The 20,557-nt window shown below is 40.0% G+C and overlaps 1 protein-coding gene across 8 annotated transcripts in view; it reads left to right on the forward strand.

The window, feature by feature from the left end:
- Positions 1-20,557, forward strand: part of Lrrc49 (leucine rich repeat containing 49) — a 126,168-nt gene that overhangs the window by 53,279 nt on the left and 52,332 nt on the right. For 7 of the 8 annotated variants that reach the window (XM_074061912.1, XM_074061913.1, XM_074061916.1 and 4 more), the window contains one exon: positions 14,867-15,014. In XM_074061912.1, coding sequence (XP_073918013.1) covers positions 14,867-15,014 — 148 coding nt within the window. Of the gene's footprint in view, positions 1-9,293; positions 9,450-14,866; positions 15,015-20,557 lie in introns of those variants that run through there. The other variant, XM_020172050.2, reaches the window with a different exon arrangement.

Below are 20,557 nucleotides of genomic sequence, written 5' to 3' on the forward strand. Positions count from 1 at the left end.
TTCTTTTGTGGGTTATCAGTGAGTGGGCTTCATTTTCTATTCTAAAAATAATTTGTGTAGGTTTAGTCTGGGTTTTGCTCACTTATTTTGCCAGTGGTCTTAGGTCAAGGATGCTGCTTGTGCCAGTATAGGAAAGTACAGACCTTTAGCGTTTTGATTTTGTTTTTGTGGTGGGGAGATGAGATTGTGTATCCTTGTTTTCATTTTTATTTTTTTATTTTATGATTTTTATTAGGATAGATTCATTATACAGGGAGGATTCATAGTGACAATTCCAATTCGATTTATATTGTACATTACTTACATCATCCCCATTGTCTCTCCCCTCAACCCCCGCCCTCAGCCCCACTTTAAGCAATTGCAAGAGGTTTCTTTGCTCTTTTTCATGTAGGTATATGAAGTCCTTCTACCATATACCATCACGTAATCTCCTTCATTCATTCTTCCCCCACACTAGTATCCCCCCACACATGCCTATTTTACAGTCTTGTTTTTATTTTTTGCTTCTTTAAAGCTTTCCCCTTTGCCCATCTCCCCCTTACCCATTCAGTCTCTGCAAGGTTTCTCTCTACCTTGGCCTAAAGGGCTTTCTACCTTGTCAAAAGCAATGGCGAGTCTTCCGAGTTTCCTGGGATTTCATATTTATCTTAGTACTTACAAATAACTTGATATTTGGGTATTCTCTGCCTTTTAGCTTGTGTTATCAACATTGTTTGTATGTTCTTGTTGTCCTGTGTTATTGGAAGGTTAGCCTGGATCATTCAGTTTATGCTCCTGCCTCTACCTCATATATATGCATACACACATAGTTATATTGTACATGATACGTATGTATTCCTGTTTCTCCTACAGAATTTAATTTCCTTAAAGGTAGGAAATCATTTACTCATCTTTCTGTCTATAGCAATTATCTGAAAGCATTTTGCTCTTTTTTGCAGTACTGTGACTTGAATTCAGGGCCTCATATTTGCTACCACTTTACCATTTGAGCCATATCCCCAATCCTGGGGTCTTTTTCCCATTCATGCTTGAAACAAAGTTGCAGTACAATGTGTTATTCCAGTAGTAGATATTCTCTTTCCTAAGACTGAAAATAGCTAAAGGATTATAATATGAAGTTAAAACTGCTGTGTGATTACGCCCTTGTAAGCTAGATAGCCAGCACGTGGAATGATCTAGCACTTGAGAAGGTGAACATAGAGAAAGTGCCATCTTCCCATAGTGATCATGAGATGATGCTGTTTGGTTTAGAGAAAAGGGGTATGGTTCCTGAATTGAATATAGATTCTTGTTATCATTCTTATCATCTAACCCTTTAGGAAATTTTAGATATCAGAAATCTTTTGCTTCACTATGATGAGGTAAATAACAGTGCTGCATCGTGTTATTGTATTGAAAATTGGTTGGGAAGGTCAAAAGTACTACAATGAATATTTAGTGTTGTAATGAAATCTTTGGGAAATGATACTGTATCCACCAGTACAAGCTTCACACTGAAGTCTTCCTGACAATCCTCCTGTCTAGTTCATGCAGTGAAATTTTTGTAACTTTCCCACAATAAATTCCATTGTTATTAAGAGACTGATACTTTATCTATTCATAATTTGGAAAGAGAAGAAAATGATTAGAGAGCAAACCTATGACTATGCATGAAAATTTATGGATCCCTGTCATGGGTTGAATTGTGCTCTGCTGACCGCTGTTCACATGTTGAAGTCAGAATGTGGCTGTATAGGGAGAGCTTGCTCTTTCAGTTAGAAATATGTCACATATAGATTTTTTTATTGCTAGTAGAGGTAGGCAAGGGGATAATAAAAAATTTAACAACCAGCAACATTTGTTGAAGAGGCTGTCTATTTTCCTTCATATGTTTTTGGCACCTTTGTCAAAAACATGGTGGGCATACCTGTGTGGATTCATATCCAGGTCCTCTATTCTGTTCCATGGTGTTCATATCTGTTTTTGTGCCAGTACCATGCTGTTTTTATTGCTATGGCTCTGTAGTATAGTTTGAAGTCGGGTACTGTGATACCTCCAGCATTGCTCTTTTTGCTGAGTATTGTCTTAGCTATTTGCAGTCTCTTGTGTTTCCAAATGAACTTCAGGGTAGATTTTTCAATCTCTATGATGAATGTCATTGGGATTTTCATGGGAATTGCATTGAACATGTAGATTGTTTTTGGTAGTGTAGCCATTTTTACTATGTTGATTCTACCAATCCATGAGCATGGGAGATCTTTCCACTTTCTGTAGTCTTCCTTAATCTCTTTCTTCAGAGGTTTGTAGTTCTTCTTGTAGAGGTCATTCACATCCTTTGTTATGTTTACTCCTAGGTATTTGATTTTTTTTTGAGGTTATTGTAAATGGAATTGTTTACATATATTCTTTCTCAATTTGTTCATTTTTGGTGTATAGAAAAGCTAATGATTTTTGTAAGTTGATTTTGTATCCTACCACCTTGCTGTAGCTGTTTATGGTGTCTACGAGTTTTTGGGTAGAGTTTTTTGGGTCTTTGAGGTATAGGATCATGTTGTCTACAAATAGGGATACTTTGACAGTTTGTTTACCTATTTATATTCCTTTTATTTCATCTTCTTGTCTTATTGCTCTGGCTAGGAATTCCAGGATTATGTTGAATAGGAGTGGGGATAGTGGGCACCCTTGTCTCATTCCTGATTTTAGGGGAAATGGTTTTGGTTTCTCTCCATTAAGTATGATGTTGGCTATAAGTTCATCATATATAGCCTTTATATTGTTGAGGTACATTCCTTCTATTCCTAGTTTCATCAGAGCTTTTATCATGAAGTGGTGTTAAGTCTTATCAAAGGCTTTTTCTGCATCTATTGAGATGATCAAGTGGTTTTTGTTTGCTTCTATTAATGTGCAGTATTACATTTATTGATTTGCATATGTTGAACCATCTCTGCATCCCTGGGATGAAGCCAACTTGGTCGTGGTCAATGATCTTTCTAATATGTTGTTGGATTCAGTTTGCCAATATTTTATTGAGGATTTTTGCATCAGTGTTCATTAAGGAGATTGGCCTGTAGTTCTCCTTTTTGGATGTGTCTTTGTGGTTATCTGCTTGCAGAAAACTGAAACTAGATCCATGTCTATCACCCTGTACTAGTATCAACTCAAAATGGATTAAAGACCTTAATATCAGAGTCAAAACTCTGAAGTTAGTACAGGAAAGAGCAGGGAATATTCTGGAAGCAATAGGTATAGGCAAGGATTTCCTCAATAGAACTCCAGCAGCCCAGCAACTAAAAGGCAGGATAGACAAATGGGACTACATGAAATTCAAAAGCCTCTGCACAACAAAAGAAATGGTCTCTAAACTGAAGAGACCACCCACAGAGTGGGAGAAAATATTTGCTGGCTATATATCAGACAAAGGATTGATATCCAGAATACACAGGGAGCTCAAAAAACTAAACATCCCCAAAATCAATGAACCAATAAAGAAGTGGGCAACTGAACTAAACAGAACTTTTTCAAAGGAAGAAATCCAAATGGCCAAAAAACACATGAAAAAATTCCCTGGCCATAAAGGAAATGCAAATCAAAACCACACTAAGATTCCACCTCACTCCTGTTAGAATAGCCATCATGAAAAACACCACCACCACCAAATGTTGGTGAGGATGTGGAGAAAAAGGAACCCTCATACACTGCTGGTGGGAATGTAAGCTAGTGCAACCACTTTGGAAAACAATATGGAGGCTTCTTAAAAACTAAACATATAATCTGCCATACAATCCAGCAATACCACTCCTAGGGATATACCCAAAGGAATGTGACTCAGGTTACTCCAGAGGCACCTGCACACCCATGTTTATTGCAGCACTATTCACAATAGCCAAGTTATGGAAACAGCCAAGATGCCCCACTACTAACAAATGGATTAAGAAAATGTGGTATTTATACACAACAGAATTTTACTCAGCCACAAAGAAGAATGAAATTCTGTCATTCACAAGTAAATGGATGGAACTGGAGAATATCATCTTAAGCAAAGTTAGTCAGGCTCAGAAGGCCAAAAATCGCATGTTCTCCCTCATATGCGGACTTTAGACCTAAAACAAATGCAGTAATATTATTGGACATGGGTCACACGCTAAGGGAAGAATGCGTACAGGAGGAATAGGAAAGTAAGAAACCCAAAACTTGAAAGTGTTTGATACCCCTACTGCAGAGGAACTAATACAGTAACCTTAAAATGACAGAGGTCACTATGGGAAAGTGACCAGGAAGTAGTGAAGAGGTCTGGTAGAGATGAACCAATGTGGGTTGTAATACACAAGTACATAGAAGCAATGCTAGGAGTCTCTCTGTATAGCTATCCTTATCTCAAACTAGCAAAAATGCTGTGTCTTTCTTATTGTCTCTTATGTTTTCTCTTCAACAAAATTGGAGAAGAGGGCAGAACAGGTTCTGCTTGGAAGCAAGGGAGTAGGGAGTAGAGAGAGGGAGTGGGGGAGCAGGGGGGAGAGATGGCCCAAACAATATATGCACATGTGAATAAATGAAAAATAAAAATATTAAAAATTTTAACAACCATATTAGCATGGGCACTGTCCAGTCAAAACAAATATGTCATTGGATTTCAAGACCTGTGCTCAAAAGCAAAAAATTAGTTGACTTAATCTTTTTGCTGCCAAAATAACAGGAAATGGGGTTGCTACAGAACTGGCATAGGGCTGTGACGAGGGGCCGGTATGCATCTTGAGAGCACTGGCCTTCACCAACTGGCACCGAAGTAGTTCAGAAATTTCACCAATACAGTTAGTCACCAGGTGAATTTCAGCCCTGTACATGTATCTTGTTCTTTTAATAGCTGCATTAAATTTCCTTGTATGGATTAACTTTTACTTAATGACTTTCTCTCTGATGGTCATTGATAGTTTATAATTTTTTGTTATTGCAAACAGTGTTGCAATACATATTTTTGTACCTGTTACCTTTGTGAACATGGGCTAGTATAACAGTGTGACTTCGGAGAGATCATCTCTCTCCTTAGAACTGTGAATCTTTTATTAACAAGGAATTCTGAGGTTTTGTTAGAAAGCTGTAAATCTATGGAAATACTGAAGTTTAGGTCAGTGGTTCTGAAATCCTGAGTCTGCCTTAGAATCACCTTTAGAACTATCAGGAATTAATGCATCCAAGACCCTACTCCCAGAGACTTTGGTTAGATTTGGGTTTTAGATCTAAGTACGGTTGTCCCTCGGAATCCATGGACTGCTGGCCTCCTGTGGATACCAGCATGTGTGGATGATTATACAGTGGTTTTGGTCTGAGGTTAGTTGGATCCAGAGAAACAGAACTCACAACATTGAAGAGACAACTGTGTTTATATTTTCAACAAGGTCCACAAATGATTCTGAACCCAAGCAGTATTAGAAGCTGTGGAATGTAGAAGGATTAATTTTCAGAATAGGATACAGTTTGTTAATCCCTTCTATGTGATGAAAGGTAGTTGTGGAGATGTGGACTGGCTAGAGCTCACACTCCTGTTGGTAGTGTGCAAGTCAGTAAATTGCTGGTAGAGCGTGTGGCTGTTCTATTCAAGTTGATGTATGCATACTGTGATTCAGCAGCCCCACTCCTAGGTTTGTATACCCCAACAGTATTTAACACCTTCATCCACATGCTCTCACTGCACTATTTATAATAGTCCCAAGCTGCATACGGGCCGGATATCCTCTAATAGTAGAAGCAGGAAAGTGAATTTAATGCTATTTTCATATCATGGAATACTGTCCAGCAATGAGAATAATCAAACCACAGCTACATGCAATGCAGATGAATCTCCCAAAACAAAATGCTGTGCACAAGAAGCCAGTTACAAGCAAGTACATATATGTGATGCCCTTTATGTAAAACTCAAAAACAAAACTTACTCATAGTGTTAGAGTCAGAGGGTGAGTACCTTTGAATGGGTACTGACTGAAAGAGGACCCAGGGAGACACACAGGATGCAGGTGATGCACTGTTTCGCAGTCTGGGTACTGGTTATGAGAAGTCACAGAGCTACACACTTGCAGTTTGTATGTGTGTTAAATGTCAGTAAGTTCAAATGATGCTGTGAAGATAGCAGGCCTTCAACAAAAGAAGTATTATTCTCTTGACAGAATAATAGTGATTCTTCCATTCCTTGTAAAAGAATTTAGTTAGCAGTAGGGTGCTGAAGCTGGATGGTCCTGGCTCCCTAGACCTAGACCCAGTAATATGTGTTTCTGTAGTTCAGTGAAGCTTGAAATTAGTGTCTTGGGAAATTCACCCCTAGAAAGTGGTAAATGCTGCATCAGAGCATTGTTGGATCATGCAGATTCACTCTGCAGCACCAGCTCTGTTTATCAGAAGCGGCCTCTGGGCACATCCAAGAGGGATGCCTGGAACAGACATGTTCCGAGAGCAGCTAACTTCACAGTCCGCCTTTCGATCTCTTTGCATATGGGGACATTATTTGACGAGCTTTACAACCAGTGTAATTAAACACTTAGTATAAATGTTGAAGCTGCTTAAATGAGCAGACCTACTAGAATTATCCTATCACATTCTTTTATTTTTTATCATAAACTTGAGGAGACTTATTTCTACTCCTATACCAATTCAGTAACAGAGGAAATATATATACCCTGTTAAGAACTTTAAAAAATAAATTTAAATTGATGTTAATGTCACAAATTAGTATTATAAGACCATTAGTGGGCTGGTGGAATGGCTCAAGTGGTAGAGCACCTGCCTACCAACTGTGAGGCCCTGGGTTCAAACCCCAGCACTAAAAAGAGAGAGAGAGAGAGAGAGAGACAGAGAGACATCAGCATGTCTTGAAATCTACCTGAGTGATTAGTCATTGTGAACCTCCTAGGACTGAAACTATGCTGTTTTTATTTTATTTTATTTTTTCATGAAGTGATCATTGTATCCCAGAGAAAGCCTGCAGAACGGTCATCTGCAGTATTGACATACTCAGCTCTCTGCTCATGTCTTTTACTAGCCAGGTGCATACCAACATAACAGGTACTCTGTTTATTGAATCATTATCAATTATACTCCTGTAACAAAGGATAGAGCAGATGAGCTTAATTTTTCACCTTCTTTGTCTATGTGTAGATCCAGTCTTCTATTTGTTTCTCATTAGCTTCAGATATGCAGTTCTCTGTAACCTTTTAAACATGGAAATGGAAAGTTTTAACTATTTTTATATTTTCCTCAAGGGAAATTTGGGAGTCTTTTTCCTGTATTATCTTAATCATAGTTTTGTTTGGTGGCAAAAAGAATGGCTTGTTATTAGAAAGCATATTTAAATTCCATAGAACACTATCGTTTCTGAGTCCTTACTACCAGCATGTCCTAAAAAAGAACTCTAGTGACTAACAACAGTAGACATGGGTCAACAGAGATGATGACTTGTTACTGGAACACCAAATGGATCAGGGAAGGAAGAAGGAGGGAAGGAGAAGGGGTGGGGAGAGAGGGGCAGGAGGAAGGGGAAGGAGAAGGAGCTATAATTGTTCTGTCTGTTTGGTTACTCTCAGGACATTTTGGTACAGGACAAACAGGACGAGAGCTTGACTCCCTTTATCTCTATCCAGTGTCTTTGAATTTTTTATTTCAATATTTTTTTTTACTTCTAGAACTTTAGCATCCTTCCAGTTCAGCTTGGATTTTGCTCATCTTTCCAAGTCTGTTTTTATTTCTTGAAACATAGTATATGTTTATGAATGTCTGTTTGCTACTCATTATGCAAAGTCTTAGCCAATCTGACTGCCATTTGTTTCTTCTGGCTGTCAGTCAGGCTTTTAATTCCTTTTGAACTGTGAGCTAGCTTTGTTGTTGTTGTGTGGTGGTGGTGGTGGTGGTGGTTTGGTACTTTGGGGATTCTTTGAGGTCTTATATGAAGATAGATCCCCCCATAAGGTGCTTAATCACTTTTTGTCATATTCCAATAGCCATAAGCAGTCTTGAACTTCTCCAGAAACTTGTTTTTCCTCTTAAAATATATTAGACCACACATTTAGTGTAGACTCAGGCTTCAAATTGTGTTTTGTGGTTAAAAGTAATCAGGAAAGAATTTTCCTCTCCTTCTACTTAACCCCAAATTGTTGAGATAGACAGTATTCCTGGGGTGGCAGTGGGAAAGTTTCTAACTATTTCATCTCATCTTGAGTGTCTATCCCTGGGGTCCTAAATTTATGGACACATGTCAAGTGTTAAGGTATCAAGTAAGGCTTCCCAACTTGGGTGGCAGCCTTGAAGCTCATGTAAACCAAAGCTCAAATTCGTTGGGTTCAGCAAAGGCCAGTTTCAGTTTCAACATTCTGTTTATCTCTCTCTCTGCTGTGTACTCCTGATTTTTTTTTAAAGAAGGCTGTGGATTCATTTGAGTCAATTTTTACATATATTTTATTCAGCATCTAAGTAAGGTTCATCATTCTAATCAGCAGTGCAGAGTACTGCATTGTGTGCTTTTTCCTTCAAACGTGCCTCACCCTTTAAAAGTTAATTGTGTCTCATCTTATAGATCTTTCTAGTTATCTTATGCCTGTGGGTACACAAATCCTTTTCCTAACGTGTCTGACTTGCTCATAAGTGTCAACTTTCTAATGGGAGAAACTTAACTGATATTACTTGGGAATTGTTAGTTTCATATCTGTGGAGCATGTTGAGATATGAGAGTAAGATATCAGAATTTTATGTCTTTCTCTGTATTTCATTAAGTAAGCATAAAATACACTAGCACATTTCCTTTGCCCTGTGAGATGTGAGTTTAGTCATCGGGACAGGTTGTTCGTCTATGGGCTCTTTACAGATAAGAAGCAGATGTGGCATTGGGAGGAGGCTCTCGGGGGAGCACAAGTGCATGAGTAATCTGGAAAAAGATGAAGGCCAAGCTTTGAGTTCAATGTCAGCGTTTGGGTAAAGGCTTTTCCATTCATGGTACTCTGCAGAGACAAAAACACTAAGTGTTCTGCTGAGAGAGAGAGAGAGAGAGAGAGAAAGAAAGAGAGAGAGAGAGACAGAGAGAGAGAGAGAGAGAAGGAGGAAGAGATTGGCTCTGTTCTGAAGAGCTAGTATTCTACTATGCTTACTGTTCTATTTCCCAATTTTTAAAAGCAGTCTGATTTTGATTTTCTTTGGTTAGGTCAAATACAACCCTCATTAGCCTGTATTTCTACTTAAGAGTATTGTCTGGATTGTTTATTGCTCAAAAGCCCTGCAGATGGAAATGAAATTTTGTGAGGAATCTTCTGGACCAAATACAATTTTATTGTTGCTGTAATAAAACTGTTCAGAGCATAACGATGGTATCAGCGCCGGCACTTACCAGGAAGCTGTTTTGAGGATGGCAGACTTTCTGCAGTCCCAGTGCCTTTTTCCTTGTGCTTGCATTGCTGACATAGACCGTGTGGACATCTATAGATCTCTGAGATCTCTCGGTACGTCATGATGACTGGGTTCACTGGGTGTGGGTTTTCTTCTGTACTCACAAACACTCTGTGTATTTGAGTTCAGTAAGCATTGTTGAGTTTTGTGCCTAATACCACCCGTTCATTATTAGACTAGTTCAGTTGTTATTAGGTCAGTTTTATTCCCCAGAGGAGTACTTGAGAGATGGGGCTAGAAACAGTTACTGTAACTTTGTTTTAAAATTATACTTTGCAGTGAGAAACAAATCAGACTCTCTGCTGTCTAGCCTGTAAACAGATTAGAATCCACCCATAATAAATGAAGTTATCCAACTTTTCTATGCTTTTGGGCATATTATTTACATTTTTCAGTGTATCCACCTGATTAGTGATATATATCAAGTCACACGATTCATGAATATCATATGAACTTTTAAATAATTACTTCAAGACTAGTGTAAGAAAATTCATGTATTTTTATAAGTAATAATTCTGAAATGCATTTCTGATCACATCACCCCTGATCACGGTCCTCATTCTCCATCACTGGTTTCTGGGAGAAGGGCCTGTGTGGAGTGGTAATGACTAAATGCAGTCATCCATCAGACCAGAAGTAGACAGAGGAGCTCACCGTGGAGGGGAGAGGTAAATTTGTTCATTTTAGCAATGTGGAAGAAATAAAACTTTGTCTTGGGTTTCAGTTTGCAAATTATTAGAGGTATGTCATTTGATTCCAGCTGTTTGTAAAGAATGATGTGAGAAAAACAGAAACATCTCTGAACAGTCATCTCAAATACCAAAAACCATTCTGAGATTTCTTTCTTTTTGGCAATATTAGGGTTTGAACTCAAGGCTTCACAGTTGCTAGGCAGGTACTATACCACTTGAGCCACGCTTCCAGCCCTTTTTGCTCTGGTTATTATTATTATTTTTTTAAGATAAGGTCTCACTTTTTGTCCAGGCTGACTTGTATTGTGATCCTCTTGTTTTATGCTTCCTGCTGTAGCTGGGATGACAGTTGCATACCACACTTCCAGCTTTTTTCCATTGAGATGGGGTCTCATGAGCCTTTTTGCCCAGACTGGCATGTGAGCCACAATCTTCCTGATCTTAACCTTCTGTATAGCTGAGGTGACAGGTGCATGCCACTGTACCCAGCTATTTGTTGAGATGGGGTCTCACAAAATTTGTGTCTGGGCTGTCCTCACATTGCAATCCTCCCACTCTCAGCCACTGATGAAAAAATGGATTTTTATTATGTGCTATGTGAGAAAAGTTACATTTTTTGTTTACTTATACTTAAAATGATTATTAAACTTAAATTTACACTCTCATTTTCACCTGTTTTAAAAATGCCTTTCTATAATTACCTAAACATGTCTCAAACACCATGATGTACAAACTGTGACCTCATCTTTCAGCTTAGTAAACATAAACTCTGAGATAATTTAATAATAGCAGGTGCCTTTTTACCTTGTGTGTGATGCAAACACAGAAGAAGTACTTAGTTATGACAATAAAAAGCAGTGAAATTTATTCTTGCTTTAAAACCTACTCTGACTGTTGTTACATAGGTTATTCTCTTTGCCACGGATACTCAGTGTCTTCTAACTTTTCTAAATGAGAGGAGGACTTTTCCAAATAAAGCCTGGAAACAGTATTCAGGCCTAAGTGTCTACGTTGGTTATTTGAGTCACTGACCTCATGTAAATGAGTTTACCAAGCTGCTCTGGGTGTTACTTACAAAAGTGATTGTTCCCTTCTGTAAGAAGTGAAGCCTCAGTCCAAGTTCAAGCACATCATTTTATAGATTCCATAGTTGGATGTGGGAAGACCAAGGTTTACAACAATGACATAGTGCTGAAGAGTACAGTCTGAGGATTCATACTGACCTGATTCAAGACCATTTTGTGTGGTTAAAATAGGTGACAAAACCATAGGTTCACAAGTCATACAGTCCATTGCCATACAGAAGATTACTTTTTATTCACAATGCTCAAAGAAAAGACTAGCAACAAAGAATCTCACAGGATGCACTTGGTAGATGGGAAGTTCCGATTTCGTGTGGGGTGCAATTATTATAGACTAGCTGCTCAGTCAGAATGGAGGCCTTGGTGAATGTAGGTCTGACAGAAGTTTGAGGAGTACCATTCAGTGAGAGGTTCTCATGGAGGGATGGTTTGACCACCACAGCCAAGAGCTGTAGTGACACACAGGACCCTCAACACTGGCAAACAATGCCAGTGTAGGCAGGTGAGGCTGGCAGAGGGTAGCTTGTCACAGCCTAACCTCTCAATATGTTTGGTAAACTTGTGGATTCATATGTGTTTTGGAGTCCAGTGGTTGAACCCAGTCACTCACACATGTGCCCTAATAAGGTGTGATATAACATTCTCATGGGAAGGGCAGTTACACTTCATGTTTGTACCACACAAAATGTGTCATCATGTAGTAGACTGTGGGTGTGTGGAGTCATTTCAAAGCTACATTGTAGAGACTCACTATAAAGCCACAATAATGAAGACAGAATGGCATTGGTGAAAGAACAGACACATTTCTCAATGGAACCACGAAGAAGACCTAGAAATATAGTCAGGTGAGCTTCGACAAAATGCAGACTCAATTCAACAGAAAAAGGAGTCTTTTTGACAGATGAATGATTGTATGTCCATATGTGGAAGAAATGAATATGGGTGTAGGTCTGCACTTTTCATTAAATTAACTCAAGATGGACCATAGGTCTAGACATGAAACACAAAGCTCTAGGCTCTAGATGAAAGCCTAGGTATCCTTGAGTTTGGCAATAAGTTTTCAGATGCAAAACCAAAATATAATCCATAAAGAAGAAAATCGGTAAGTTGTACATAGTTAAAATTAAAACCTTCTGCTTTGCAAATGACATCGTTAAGCAAATGAAAAGATAAGCCACAGGCTGGGATAAATATTTGCAAAACCTATATCTGATAAAGGACTTGTATTCATAATGCAAAAAACCTTAAAATTCAACAAGAAGAAAACAAACTTAATGTGCAAAAGAGCTTAAAACACAAGGAAGATAACGGACAGCCCTATGCATATGAAAAGATGTCTGGCCTCCTTTGTTGTGAGGTAACTGTATGTTAGCATAGCATGACATCCTGCACATCTGTTGGGATGGCTGAATCCAGAAATGCTGACAACTGCCAAGGGCTGGTGAGTTTGAGGCGCTGATGGGAATGCAGATGGTACAGCTACTTGAAAGTTTCTCACACAACTAAAATAAATAGTCTTACTCTATAATTTCACAGTTCTACTCTTGGGTATTTGCACAATTGAGTTTAAAGCATGCACACACAGGGTAGGACATGGTGAGGTGTGCCTATAATCCCAGCTACATAGGAGGTAGGAGGATCATGGTCCAAGGGTGGTCCAAGGGTGAAAAAAGAAAACCCATCTAAAAAATAACCTAAAGCAAAAAGGGCTGAGATGTGGCTCAAGTAGGAAGAGCACTTACTAGTGCAAGGCCCTGAATTCAAACTCCAATACCACTAAACAAAAACAAAACCATGTACACACAGAAAGCTGCAGATGAATGTTTACAGCAGCTTTATTCATTGTCACCAAAAACTGAAGACAACCAAATGTCCTCAGTTAAGTATGTTAAGAAACTGGTGCACTAATGCAGCTCCTCAGTGGTAAAAAAAACTGCGCTGTGCAGCCATGGAAAGGCATGGGCGATGCATGTTAAACATGTATTGCTAAGTAAAGAAGTCAGTCTCAGGAGACTGTACACTGGTAGCCTGTGGTTCCATTCCAGGACATTCTGGAAGTGGCAGAACTCAGAAACATTAAAAAATCAGGAATTTGGGGGGAAAGGAGGTTCAAATGGGTCAGGTGTGGGGGATGTTTTAAGGCTATGAGAATTATTCTGTATGACAGTTTAATGGTAGATACATGACATTATAATTTGTCAAAACCCATAATGAATTCTCACTGACAAAAGACTCCTAACTGTATTTCAAATATATGAAAGCCCACCCTGAAGGGTATGTGGGAGGGGCTGACCTACGTAATGCCAAAAGTGAGTGCATGAAATTAGATACGATACACCTAGACATTATACTTCGAGTGATAAAATTATTTCCCACTGAGGGCACAATTTAAACCTCCTGCTAACTCTACACATATATTCTGTAATGGAATAATTCAGTACATGGGTAGCCAATGGTGGAAGCCAGATTTTTCCTTGTTGAAATAGAAATGTTCAGAGAAGCCAGAGGAAGAGAGCACAATGACCCATTTGATAGTGGATTAGCTCTAGAGATATCAGTATGAACCTGTATTTACATTAATATAGGCACAGAGGGTTATATGGAGAAATGTTAAGACGTGCGTGTACACAGGTCAGTGTACACACAAATACTTTCTTGCGCTCTCAGCCAAGAGGGTCTAAGAAAATGATACAATAGCAAAGTCCGCCTGGCCCCCAGATCTCTGTTTCCAATACCATTTTCCAATCAAAGGAATCGGATTGCTTAGAAAATTGGCTGGCTCTAGGAAGGGGACAGGAAATACAAGTCTACAAAATCTTGTACCACAGAAATGAAGGAAGTGCTATATATTCTCCACATTGAAGGAAGTCAAGGAGCAGAAAGCCAATCAAAGGAATCTCCAGAATGGCCAAATCTGGAACACCTCAAACAACAAACAGGGACTTGCACTGTAACCCAAAGTATAAAATAAATATCTATAAGTCTAAATTGATATAAATAAATGGGCCCAAAAGACAAATCTCCTGGGAAGAAAAATTCCAAGTAATTTACTAGAAACTCTGACCTCCAGGAGGGAGAACTTAAGTACTTCTTGAGTGTGGGCTGCATGTCACATAGTGACTTCCTTCCAAAGAGCTCAGTAGGAAAAGAAGGGGAGGGAACAGTAACTTTACACTGGACAGTCTTGAATAGCACTACCTCAGCGAGGTGGTCAAGGTCAGTACCACAGTGATGTCATGTTAGTAGTGTATACCTTAACCCACCTCTAGTCGTGAGAAACCAGCAGACAAGTCTACTTGAGGGCTTCTGTGAAATAACCAACAGGTACTCCTCAAAACTGCCAAAGTCACCAAAGCAAGGGAAGTCTGAGAAACTGTCACAACCAAGAGGAGCCTCAGGAGAAACAAAGCCCAAATACAATATGGTGTCCTGGAACAGAAAAAAGAACATGAGGTGAAAAGTAAGGAAATCTGGGTAGAATCGAGTTTGGTATTGGTTAACTAATTGTGTCAAGTGTGCTATTCTAACACAAGATTTTAATAACGGGAAAGTGGGAGTGCAATGTGGGAACTCTCTGTACTATCTTCTCAGTTTTTCTGTAAATCTAAAATCGGTCGTTAAAAAGCCTATTTTAAAAAACTGAAAGTATTACTCAATGGCCTTAGAATAATCTAGGGGTTTCTGTCTCTCCTGCAGTTTTGACAGTGTTTCCTGCCTTGCTGACTCTACGTCCCTCTCAGACATCACGTTTGATGGCAATCCAATAGCTCAAGAGTCATGGTACAAACACACTGTCCTTCAGAACATGATGCAGCTGCGCCAGCTAGACATGAAGAGAATCACGGTGAGAGCCTTCAGTGTTTGCATCAGGAAGCGAGGGCGCCTGGCCTTTGCTTGAAATGCTCTTGATGTGTCACGCTCTGGAACTGGCTTATCATGACCGTATACTTCATGTTGATAAGTGGAGTTTTTACCACGTGCTCCTGTCTCCAATCTTGCTGACTAGGGCTTTTCAAATCCCTAGCCTTCTACTTTAGTTAGTCATCGTGTCTATTTCCCATTTTTGCTTAATATCCAACCAATACTTTCTTTGGAATGGATGAGTAAGAGTTTCATTAACTAGCACAGTGTAGTGGTAAGAACTCTGATACTGCACCACTCTTCCTCAGTCCACAGCCTGGGCCTGGCCACATTTTACCATGTGACCTTCAGCAGGTTACTCAATCTTTCTACATCTCATTTTCCTTCAAGTAAAGAAAGAATCATAATTATGTCTTAGAATCTCTATGCAGATAAAATAAAAGAATAAAACCTTAGGTGAGCATGAGGCACCTGGGAAGCTTTGTATGGAACTATCATGGTGTGACTCCTCCTCCCTTTTAATCATCCAGTGCCTATTTGACATTGTCTATGCTCAGATACTTTGATGTGGCTGCTGACTAAGGGAAATCAACCCAGCATATGGTGCCCGGCTTTCTAGGTGCACAGTGTGTGTTAATCAGCATGTCATTGCCCCAAGCAGCTCTGAAGAGACTTGCCTGGCTCTATTTGATTGTATCTAAGTATTTTGTGTTCTCAGAAAACATCTGTTAGTAACCTCAGTTCCATCATCTCAGCCCCAGAAAAATATCCCAAGGCTCCATCTGTTTTTTTTTCTCCTCAACTGTGCTTATTTTGATGTAGGCCCTGCAGCTAGGTTTACTCAATTGCCAAGTGACTTATTCTGTGTAGACCAGCTTTACAGTGTGTCATTTTACTTATGCCTCAACAGCAGTGTAGACGCCTAAGTGCCTAGCAAATACTTAAACATGTGGATGAATTCGTGAATACCAGGGGTCTCCTAGGGTCCTCCCTCTCCCTCTGTTTCATGATGGAGATACAGTCCTCTCGGTTTGTTTTGTATTTGGGGTACCTCTTTACCATTATCCCCATGTCCTTCTTAGTTAAGCATCCTAGGTATTTCTAATTGCTCTTCCTGGTGAGGCTGAGGTAAATGGGAAAGGACAGGGTTGACCCATTCGTATAATTAGTACTGAACTATATGTGACATCTCCATAGCAAGTCCACATCAGATTGTCTAGCCAACCAATCTTCAGTCTTCGGGGATAGAAGCCACCTTCTTTCATCCCTAACATGTTCCCTTTCCTTCTCTAGCTCACATGATGCTGAGGGTGTAGTCTAGCTTGCTAATGCTCAGAGTGGCATTTACCTGGCTTCTGTGGCTAAACAAAGGAAACTGACACTGTCCACAATCATTGCCCTTGAAAATTCCAGGTGAGAAAATGGGGCCTGGGCACCTGGCAGTGAAAGAAGACTATCTGTTCTGTAAAGAGAGAGTGACAGCATCTACAGAGCACATAATACAAATATAAACACAGAGACCAGTGGTTCCTTCTGTGTTTCATTTTAAAATTAATTTTTAATTGGAAACCATCTCACAGCTACAGAAGAGTAGTGCACTACAAAGCACTCGATGCTGAGTGGATCTCCCAGCAACTCTGTAAGCAAAGACTCCCCTATAAAACCACAACGTAACCCACAGATTGAGAGATAAACACTGGAAAAATCACTGCACCTAATTTTCACACCATATCTGCCTTTCACTGCTTCTCTGAATGATGGCCTTCACAGTTGACTTACACAGATGACTTTGCCTTATCCTCATAGCATCTGTCAGGTATTGTGTTCCTGTTTATCCCTTTCTAATGAAGGTGAGGCTTTCTCCTTGTGAACTCATTCTTTCCCTTCAGAATCCCATTCCTCATAAAAATTTCAATTTATTTGTATCAGTATGAATCTTGATAACTAGTCTCACTTTTTGTGGATAACTTTTTAAATAATTTAAGTGGGAAAACAATGTCACTCTTAAAGGACACTGTAACAGCTGTTGACAAACAACAGTCTAAGAGCTGGCCACCTGGTTTTGTAAAGTTGTACTGGAACACATTCCTGGTCACTGGATGAAGCCCACAGTTTGATGTGTCATCTGTGTCTGCTTCACACTGCAGTGGTGGAGTTGAGTAGTTGCTAAAGAGACTGAAAAGCCTACAAGCCAAAGCTTTTGCTGTGTGACTGAAAAAGGTTCCTGACACCTGTCCTGTAACTATTTTTCCTCTTTAAAAAATATGGATTAAATTTTTGTATAAATTTGCCACATAAACGTTCTAGCTGAGGTGGATTACCCAAATATTTAATGACCTATGCACGGAGGCTGAGGCTTCCACGTTGTGTCTGCACACACTGGGCACAGTGGCATATTTTTATTTTCAAGGTAACCAAGCAGTGAGACTTTGAGCAAACCAGTAGCTCATGGTAGATTGCTTCTTCAGCACTGGAACATGCTCCCTTCCTTTCTGTTGCCTAATATCTTTGCAAAGCTGACTTTTCAGTGGACATTTCAGTGGTGATAAAAACGAATACTGTGCCCAAATCAGTGGGGACCAGGAAACAAGGGGGCAGCATCCAATCTGCTGCTCAGTTTGAGAACTTTGAAATGCCCTGAAGGCCACACACAACTGGTAGGTGATCGTGGTTATTTAATACTGTAAAATATGTTTCTTTCAATTTACATGTGTTATTTTTTCAGATAGCTATTATGTTAGTAGGACATAAATACTTACTCAGTTGTTTGGGCCTAACCACTTAGTAAACTGAACTGTTATGTGTTTCTTTTGGCCTAGAGGAACTGTGAAAAACTTCCTGAAACACTCTTAAACTGAGAGGTCTCTGTGCAGCGTCGTGTTAGACACTAGAAATGACAGATCACAGTTCGTACCCTAGAGTTACTTACAGTGCCCTGCAGAAGCAAGCGTTGGCTAGATCACAATGCAAAGTGACCATCCAGTTAGACGAGAGAGCCATGTAGAAATGGATACTATAAGGCTTACAGGCTCCTCAGTCTCCAGCAACTGCTCAACTCCACCACTGCAGTGTGAAGCAGACACAGATGACACGTGAACAGCAATGTGTTCCAGTACAACTTTATTTACAAAACCAGTGGCCAGCTCTTAGACTGCTGTTTGTCAACATCTGCTATAGAATGTCCTTTCAGGGGACATTGTTTTATTCTGTGTATGGCTGTTGTAGAACAAGGTGTTAGACTGTTAGAACAGTATTCTGTGTGCACGGACCCACAAGACAAGACCCTATCAAAGAGCAAAGCAACTCCCGAAGTCCATCTGAGAAATAGGAAAGCTCTAAGGCTCAAGACCTGGAGAGACAAAGAAGGAGGATGCGTCTACAGACAGTAAAGGCAGCGAAATACAGTGGAGCTCTGAGAGTGTTCAATGTGACTAAGCACTGAGTGGACGTGGGGAAAACAGTGGGAGACAAAACGCGTCTGACAGGTGAGGACAAGGACTTTTTCTTATCATACGGACTCCAGGTATTCTTTTATCTTGGGCATGAAAGGTGGAGCCCTCTAAGTAGGTAAAATAGTTTGCCTGTTTAAAACAGTATCTTATTTGGTAGCAGCCTAGAGGATGGGTGATATGATAAGCGAAGGGCTCAGCCCAGGGTCAGCTGTGCCACCCTGACCTGAAAAGCGTCCGGAGACGTGGTGATGCTGTTCTATGGTCATCTCTCCTAGGAAGACTGGTTTTCTTCTACAAAGAATAGAATACAGATTAATAAGATGAAAGTGAAGCCAGCATAGGTGAATAAATGGGCTTGAATCCAGGCCCACATAGGGCAGGAGTTGACAAACTTTGTCTGTAAAAGACCTGAAAGTAGATGTGTTAGGCTTTGGATCTAGCTAGTCTGCTGAGACTAGCTGACTCTCCCCTTGTACTGTGAAAACCGACATGAGCAGTTCATACGTAAATGATCTGCCTTTGTTCCTTGCAGCTTGGCCTCACGGGCTGCAGTCTATCAATTACTAAACCATTGGCAGTTGTGTGTGGACATGATGCAGAGTAATAAGACAAGGCAATCTAATCCTGTCTGTTTGTCACTAAAGGCAGATAGAAACTCCCCAGACTGTGTCAGTCAACTTGATGTTGATTATGAAAGAACTCGTGTGTTATCAAAAGATGGCTTGTGAGCACTTCCAGAACTGATCACTAGGAGGCAGAATTCCTCCACTAAAAACAGCTCACGCCCCACTATTGGCTTCCTGTTTCAGACGTTTTTAACTGATGTGTGTACATGTTTGTGGGGTGTAATCAATGCACACACACAATGTGTGATGATCAAATCAGGGAGTTATCTATAGACCCAGAGAAGTGCTGTAAACAGTGTTTTGGTACTTAGGCAAAGCATTTGGCAGAGTCTTTTACGACATCATTTTGAGTAAGTACTGGGGGTCCTGGGTGGCCTCAGACCACTATCCTCCTACCTGTGGCCTTTTGCATAGCTGGGATGACAGGTGTGTGGCACCATGCTAGGCTTATTGATCAAGATGGGGGTCTTGCTAATTTTTTTTGGCCCAGCTGTCCTCCAATCTTCCCTTCCAAGTAGCTGAGATTACAGGTGTGAGCTACCATTCCTTGCTGGCTAAGTGGATTTTTGGTTCAAGTATATGTACAGAAGAATGGAGTGATGGTAGCCTTTAGAGAAATCTCTACTGACATGCCATGAGAGTTTTTCCTCTGGCTCATTCTGTTCAACATTTTTGTTCATGTCTGCATGAGAAAACATTGATGTCATTCTGATAAAGTATGTTAATGACAGGAACTGGAGAAGTTAAAGATCCTGATATACTGTGATCAAATCAGAATCCAAAAGTAACCCAATTGTGTAGGACAGGGCTTGGCAAACTACAGCTTGCAGGCCAAATCCATCCTGCAGTCTGGTTTATACAGCTGTCAAACTAAGAAGGATTTTTATATATAGTTTTCAAATATTATAGAAAAAAGGGAAAATGAAGAATGTAACTAAGGCAGAAGTGTTGACTGTCTGGTCCCGTGTAGCTGACCTCTCATCTAGAAAAGTAAGAAGAATTTAACAAGATAAAAATTAGATAAATTGAAAATAGCAGACTTTACCCCTGACAACCATCGGAGAACAATCCTCTGCACAGATGCAGGACTCTAGAAGATGAGCTTGTGTTGGAATTGACAAGTTCAAGTGGAGGTGATTACAAGAAGTGATGGTTAAAAGTCAGTGTGGCTTGAAACACTGCTTATCTATAGGAACAAAGAAATCAGGAAACCAAGACAGGCACCCCACTTCTTTCTTCAATGCTCAGATCTCACTTGCACTATTATCTTAGGGTTTAGAGGAGTGGCAGCAATCTGGGGCATTTCCAGAGCACCTGGCTTCATGAGCTAACAGAGGGGAAGGTAGAAGGAGATACTTAGTGTCCTGTCCTGCAGGACACATCAGCGTGGGTAGCGAACCTAGAAGGGGAAGAATGAAGGGACAAGAGACACGAAGGAGACAGCAAGA

Source organism: Castor canadensis, chromosome 19, assembly GCF_047511655.1.
Source record: "Castor canadensis chromosome 19, mCasCan1.hap1v2, whole genome shotgun sequence".
NCBI classification, from domain to species: Eukaryota; Metazoa; Chordata; class Mammalia; order Rodentia; family Castoridae; genus Castor; species Castor canadensis.